The sequence below is a fragment of the Tupaia chinensis genome, unplaced genomic scaffold (genome assembly GCF_000334495.1).
Source record: "Tupaia chinensis unplaced genomic scaffold, TupChi_1.0 Scaffold000273_1, whole genome shotgun sequence".
In the NCBI taxonomy this organism is placed as follows: domain Eukaryota; kingdom Metazoa; phylum Chordata; class Mammalia; order Scandentia; family Tupaiidae; genus Tupaia; species Tupaia belangeri.
Window position 1 is genome coordinate 2,865,444 of NW_006159755.1, and position 7,597 is coordinate 2,873,040.

Consider the following 7,597-nt stretch of genomic DNA (forward strand, 5'->3'; position numbering starts at 1 on the left):
AGACCAGGACCACATCCCACCTGTGAGTGGCTGCGGAACTGATGGGGCCCTGCCTGGGCGCTCACGCACTTCGGGGCGGCGGTGTGTCCTGATAGGGAGGGAGGTAGGAGGCTGTTGGGAGGCCACCAAGACCTCAGGGAGTGGTGAGCAGGAGTTGGATTTTCCAGGCAGAAGGTACACAGGGAGGGAGGCTCCTGGACAGAACCAGGGTGGTGGTTTTCCCAGCTCTATGCTCTTGGCATCCAGGGCCCGTCCTTTGCTAAAAGCATCGGTGTTTGGGTCTCTCAAGTGCCCTTCCTTGCCCACCTCTTCCAGAAAGCAGTGCATTGAGTTGGAGCAGCAGTTTGACTTCTTGAAGGACTTGGTGGCATCTGTGCCTGACATGCAGGGAGACGGAGAAGACAACCACATGGATGGGGACAAGGGTGCTCGCAGGTATGGGGGCCAAGGCCTGGTCTACAGGTGGGGAAGGCTGAGGCCACAGGGGCTGGAGGTGACTGGAGGGTGGCCAAAGAGGCAGAAGACCTTTGGACAAATGGCCTGTACTTTCTCAAAGGGGTCGGAAGCCAGGCAGCAGTGCCCGGAAGAATGGCGGAATGGGAAGCAAAGGCAAGGACAAGAAGTTGTCGGGGACAGACTCAGAGCAGGAGGTGAGTAAGACCTCCAACCTTCCATCTTGCTCTGTGGTGATAGAAAAGGCACCTTGTATCAGGCTGAGCTAGGTGGAGGCCTGGTCCCATTCTTATCTGTGACCTCTGTGCACCCTGGTTTCTTTGTTTCTGAATTAGGGATATGGGGGTCTGCTGCCCCTTTCACTCCCAGGAATGAGACTTCCTAGTGATGGGCCCATACCTTGTCAACTCTGACCCTTGCTGTATTCACAGGATGAGTCTGAGGATACAGATTCTGATGGGGAAGAGGAAGCAGCGCAGCCCCCACCCCAGGCCAGCCATCCCCCTGCTCATTTTCAGAGGTAAGCATCCCAGTGGCACCAGGAGGGTACTACAGACTCCCCAAGGATGGCTTTCCCTCCTATGGTCCCTGGCCACTTGGTTTTGGTGCTGGTGGCAGGTTGGGGGATGGGAGGAGATTAACCAAGGTGGGCTTAAGGGCAGGAAACTGTTTACTGGGAAGATCTTGTGCCTACCACCCAGCAGGGGCCGTATAACCTGCTCTGGGCTCTTCCTTTCTCTGGGGTTTGGCTGCCTGTTGGCACCAAGGGTGGTGAGCTACACAGCTGCCTCCAGAGGGTAGGGACAGGCTCAAGGGGCAGGATGGACACCAGAGGGTGTCTTGATTTTTCTCTCATACTTTCTTTCCATAGCCCTCCGACACCCTTCATGCCCTTTGCCTCGACTCTGCCTTTGCCTCCTGCACCTCCAGGCCCCTCAGCGCCTGACATGGAGGATGAAGAGGATTATGACTCCTAGCGTCCTCTGCCCCCCAGGCCATACCCCCTTTTGGTTGGTTTTAGATGCTCTGGGGGGAAAGAAGGTAGAGCTGTTCTTAAATTTATTAAAAAAAAGTAATGAAAGGAAATGTCGGTGTCTGACCCAGCCTCTGTTCAGGGCTTTGTGGCCATTTTCTCATCCACTTACCTGCCTGTGCCACACTGCTGGGCCCAGGGTTGGTGGCAGGCCAGGCAGTGGCTGAGAGAAGGGAGAGGTTGACTGGGGAGGCTGGAGATCAGCTCTGCCAGGGCAGCAGCAGGGGTACTGATGGAGGGGAGTGGGGAGGAGACCAGGGTCTGAGCTAGCAGGTCCTAGATATACTGGGGCATCATATTTCATTGTGCTGTGTGGCCGTGGGCATGTCCCTCCCCTTCTCTGAGTGGCCTCTTCTTGTCTGGTGGAGATCATTCTGCTCTCTCTGGGCTGCTGTGAAGGGATGAGTGAGACAAGTAACAGGAACAGGTCTTGAAAACTGTAGAGCTTTGTGCCCGACGTGAGGAAGGGTATGTGGGAAGGAGCAGCGGGAGCAGAAGTAGGCGAGATTGTGGAGGACCTTGAAGATGGCTTTTGAGCAGGACAGTGACATGGTTAGTCCATTCATGTGCATTCCTGGGTAGACTCTGGGGCGAACGGTGCCCATGGGGTACATGCACACTTTCAGGGAACATCAGCTTGGGGAGGGCTGTTTGAGCCATGCAGGGCCTCATAGGGCAAGCAGTCTTCCAGTCCTAAAGGTCTAGAGCCAGGAGACTGATTCCATCTTTTTTTTTTTTTTAAGATTTATTTATTCTGGGAGCTGGCAGGTGTGGTTCAGGTTGCTGGATTCCCACATGGCCGACTGTGGGACTGGCAGGTGTGGTTCAGGTTGCTGGACTCCCACATGGCCGACTGTGGTTCTAGTCTCTGACCTGACAGCTTGCTTTCTCGCTTTCTCTCTCTCTCTCTCTCTGGTCAAATTAAAATGAGCAAATAAAGTTCAATGAAAAAAGATTACATATATTAAAAAGATTGATTTTTAATTTAATTATTTATTATTTTTTGCTTTTGACCAGATAGTGATAGGCAGAGAGAAAGGGAGAGTGAGAAAGCAAGCCACTAGCTCCAGGGCTTGAATCATGGTTGGTCATGTGGGAATCCAGTGCCTTAACCACCATGCCATCTGCTGACCCCTCCATATGGCACTGACAAGTTTTCTGAATTCCTGGGCAGAGGCATCTATGGGCTTTGGCAGCAGCAGGGAACCCTCTCAGGAGCCCAAGTGAGGATCATGGCAGCCAGAGCAGAGAGAGGCGGGAGCAGGGAGAGCGGTGGGCCAACGCTGGGTCTGTTCTGGTCTTAGCCTTGAGAGCTGGTGAGAGAACTGGCTAGCCATGACGCTGAGAAAGGGAATCACTAAGGTTGATTTCCAGATTTTCTTCAGCAACTGGTAGGGGTAGGGCCCCCTCACCTAGCTGGGGATACAGGATGGACAGCAGGATCTGGCCTGAAGCCCAGCTCTTTGACTGCAATGCATTTGAGGTGCCAATAGGAGGTGTTGAGTGGGTGTGTGGATGTAGGAACCTCAAGACAGGTGCGTGAATCCTGAGAGCTGCTTATCTCACTCGGGAAAGGGGAGGATCTGAGACAGTCCACCAAGTAAGACAAGAGCAGCAGCTGAACCCAGGGCCACCCAGGAGCCACCAGTGGTGCCCACCTGGGAATGTCTTGAAGGAGAGAGGTCAGCTATCCAGTGCCTCCAACAAAGCAGTGTCAGGACAGCTGACAATGCTGACAGCTATAGGGAAGTCAGCCTTGGGGAGTCTGCTGGTTCCTGGTCAGCCGTTAGATGCTTCCAACAGGGCGTTGTGGGTGGCCAGTGTCAGCTTGGCTTGAGCCAGTTTGGGGCCTTGGTGGTAGTTGATGAGGGTGGGGAGCCTGGAGGTGAGAAACTCAGGCCTCACAGAAGCCATGCTCTGTCTCTCTTTCTGTCTCTGTCTATCTGGTGAGCGTACGCACCTTTGAGCAAAAACCTCTCAAAAAAAAAAAAAAGATGTCAGAAATACAGTCTTTGTGGTCAGCAGGTGGTATTATGGTTAAGGACTTCCATGTGGTTGACTGAGGTTCAATTCCTAGACCTGGTGGCTTCAAACTCATACCGGGCATGTGTGTGTATGTGCCCAAAATCCCAAGAGGAGAGTGCAGAAGGGATTGCTATGTGGCCATCCTCCCTTGGGGGATGATTTCTTGCTTTCTGTCTCTCTGTATCTCTGATGAGTGAATGTGCCCTACAGCAAAAATATCCCTCTCCAAAAAAGTAAAAAAAAGGGACCAGCCCTTGGCGTAATGGCTATGTCGCTGGACTCCCATGTAGTCGATGGCGGTTTGAGTCCTTGGCCTGGGGGGTTAAACTCATGCTGGGTGCATGTGCATGCGTGCCTAAGATCCTGAGAGGAAAATGGAGGAGAAGGGATTATAGCATGGCCATCCCCCTTGGGGGATGATTTCTCACTTTCTGTCTCTGTTTTTTTGAGAGGTTTTTGCTATAGGGCACATGCACTTGCCAGAAAGACAGAGACAGAAAGTGAGAAATCACCCCCTGGGGGGGATGGCCACACTGCAGTCCCTTCTCTTCCATTCTCCTCTCAGGATCTTGGGCATGCACGCACACGTGCCCAGCGTGGTTTAAGCCATCGGGTCCAGGATTCGAACTGCGGTCAACTACATGGGAGTCCAGTGACATAGCCATTATGCTAATTGTTGGTCCCTTTGTCTCTCTTTCTGGTGAGATCACGCATCCTATAGCAAAAATCTCTCCAAAAAAGAGAAACAAACTTTTAGAGAGGGACCAAAGGAACAGGAGGGCGCAGAATTGGTGCATTGAGGTGGAGGACCTGAGGCAGACCCCCCACCTGACAAGGGAGAGGGGATGAATGGGTCTTGGTAGGGGGATTGAGGTATTTTGTTTTTGCCTGTTGGTGCCTGGCTGTCATGCAGGAGGCAAGGCTGCCTGCCCTGAGTGTGGGGGCCAGAAAGAGGATGAGTTCAGTCAGCAGCTGAGAGTAGCGGGAGAGCTGGTGACTTCAGGCGTGGTGTGGGGTGAGTAGCTGTGGGAGCTGGAGGCTGGGGCGTCTGGCCCCGTCTGCCTCTCCTCGGCTCCCTGTGGTAGTAATGCTCCCCTTTCCTTCTGTACCTGTCTCTGCTCTGCACTGTGTTTCCTGTGGCTGACTCCACGCCTGGCCCCTCACAGCAGCGCAGCGCTGTCAGTGGTTGGTGCAGGGTGGGGCTGTGACCCAGCTTGCCCTAGCCCTGGGACTTTAGGAAGGACTCCTGGGAAGGGTTTGAACAAGATCTCTGATAAAGATGACAGTGGCGGCTGCACTGGAGTTACAGAGCTGGTGGGACAGTGTGGGCCAGGAGTGTCTGGAGGCCACTTCCCACCCCCAGGAGTGACTCTGCCTGAGAAGGAAGCCAGTATAGGCAGCCGAGTCAGGACGTTCCGAGACAGATTGCTGAGGGCATCTGAACGTGTGGGTCCAGGCGGGCTGAGGCCTGTGCACTTCAGACTCCTCGGTCATGCGAGTCAGTGAACATGTCTAAGCTAGTTGGGTTTCCATCACTCAGAACTAAAAGAGTGCCTGTTGACATGGGGTCCACGAAGCAGAGGTGGCTCCTATGGGCCCAGGAGTAGGCTGGGGGCAGACTCAGGGAAGGTGGACATTTGGGGTCACCGGAGCAGAGGTCATGTCCAGTGGTGTGAGGAGTGGGAATGGAGAGGAAGAGGCTCCTGGGAGCCTGTTGCTATGGTCCACACTCGCAGGGTGCGAGTGTGGTCTGAGAGGGTGTAGAGTGGTGGCTGGGGAAGGTGAGGAGGCCACCCCCCAGGGGGTGCTTTCTCACCTCCCCCCTCCTCCCTGCCCCACAGCACACATGTATAGCAAATTAAAGAGGAAAAAAGGGAGACTTTCTTGAGGTCCTGCTGATATGCATAGAGTGTCCCCAAACAAGGAGCAAGGACTGCTCAAGTCTCTGCACCCTGTGTTAAAAAAATGCTTTTCCCAGTTATCTTCCAGAAAGGCCTAACCTGAGTAAGTCTCCTGACAGTGTCCCGTAGAAACAGGGAGAACAGTGGTCCTGCAGGGTTCACAAGGGTCCCAAGGGTTCCCTTCATGCATTCACTGCACTGCTGTTGAGTGCCCTCTCTGGCAAGCCCTAAGGAGGGCTCGGGGGAGGCGAGCCCAGAGAAAACAGGCGAAGCCCCCGCTCCTGCCCACAGCAGCCTAGGTGGGGCAGTCGGTAATAGGCAGACTAAACAGAGAGAGATGCTCAATGCCACCTTTTTTTTTTTTTTTTAAGAGGTTTAGGGCACGTGCGCTCGCCAGACAGAGAGAGACAGACAGAAAGCAAGAAATCACCCCCCCAGGGGGGATGGCCACACCGCAATCCCTTCTCCTCTCCTCTGGGGATCTTGGGCTTGCACCAAGCACGCACACGCGCCCGGCGTGAGTTTAAGCCACTGGGTCCGGGACAAACCGCGGTCAACTACATGGGAATCCAGCGATATAGCCATTACGCTAACTGCTGGTCCCCTGGATGCCAAGTTTTAAGGGCTCAGAAAGGAAAGAAAATGGGGAGAAGCACGAGAGAGGGACAGCTATAGCACGCCAGAGTGGGCCCTTTGTTCTGGGACCCCAGGAGGCTGGGTGCTGAAGCAGCCCCGAGTGCGGGGGCAGGGCCTGCTTCCTCTTGGCCGTGGGTATCTGTCCTGTTTCCAACCCCAGGACTCTTCCCCTGTTTTTACAGTTTGTTTCTGTCTTGTGGGTTACCTGCCCTCCCACTTTGGAGTCCCATCATTCCCTGTTTCAGGGAAGCTAATCAGTTTGGGGGTAGGGAGGGCTGGTGATGGGTTAGGGCTGGGCCCTCTGTACATCCTGGAAAGGCCTCACCCCATCACTTACCCGGTACTCTCTCTGGTCCAGATCCAACCCCCATCACACTCCGCACCCAGAGTGTAAATTAGTAGGGATGTTTGAAAGGGCATTTTGGCAGTTAAATGTTCCCTGGCAGGTCCACTCCTGACAAGTAGAAAGCCTGAACCCAGTAAGATTTTGGACTCTAGGGTGATACTCCTTATATTTTAGTTGTAACACAACCTTTCTTAGCCTTCTGACTTTCAGCCAATATCCCAACCTCTCTGTGCCTCAGGGTTTTTTGTTTGTTTGTTTGTTTTCCTAGAGGGCACACACATTCACCAGAGAGAGAGAGAGACAGGGAGAGGGGAGCACAAAGCACTACACACTGGGAATGGTCACACTGCAGGCTCTTCGCCTCTGTCTCCTTCCTTTTGGGATTTTGGGCATGCATGCACACATGCACAGCCTGCTTTTCTTGCCACCAGGTCTGAGACAAACTACACTTGGCTATGTGGGGTCCAGTTCACTTAACCACCACGCCACAGAACTGGCCCCTGTTTTATTATGGAAAATGAACATCGTAATTTTCCCTATCTCACAGGGTTGTTGTAAGGATCAAATGCTATTTACGAATGCTATTTTTTTTAAGCTTTTTTGTTCTTCCAGTTTTGCTATGGGGTATATGTGCTTGCTGGAGAGAGAGAGACAGAGGAAATGAGAAACACCCTCCCCATACATACACACATCAGGGGGATGGCCACATCCCAATCCCTTCTCCATTCTCTCAGGATTTTGGGCACGCACACACATGTGCCTGGTGGGATGTTCAAGTGACCAGTCCAGGATTCAAATTGCACTCAGCCATGTGGAAGTGCAGTGCCTTAACCACCATCCCACCTGCTGGTCCCTTTAAAAAATTTTTAAAAACAATTTTGAAGGGACCAGCAGATGGCGTAATGGACTCTCTCTCACATGGCTGAGTGGAGTCCCATGTAGTAGACTGTGGTTAGAGTCTTGAACCTATAGGCTTAAACTCACACTGGGCACGTGTATGTTCATGCCTAAAATCCCGAGAGGAGTATGGAGGAGAAGGGATTGCAACGTGGTCATCTCCCCAGGGGGTGATTTCTTACTTTCTGTCTCTGTCTCTCCAGAGAGTACATGTGCTCTATAGCAAAAATCTCTCTCTAAAAAAAAAATTTTTGCGGGAACCAGCAGTTAGCGTAATGGCTATTTCGCCGGACTCCCACGTAGTCC

General features: G+C 53.0%; 1 protein-coding gene across 1 annotated transcript; it reads left to right on the plus strand.

Annotated features, from left to right (window-relative positions):
- Positions 1 to 7: 7 nt before the first annotated feature.
- Positions 8 to 1,539, plus strand: DRAP1 (DR1 associated protein 1; the record flags this gene model as incomplete). Its single annotated transcript, XM_014588363.1, is given in 5 exon segments — positions 8 to 22; positions 316 to 435; positions 557 to 650; positions 885 to 973; positions 1,325 to 1,539. Coding segments are annotated over 5 exon segments (424 nt in total), but the record flags the coding sequence as incomplete, so codon positions are not given.
- Positions 1,540 to 7,597: the final 6,058 nt, after the last annotated feature.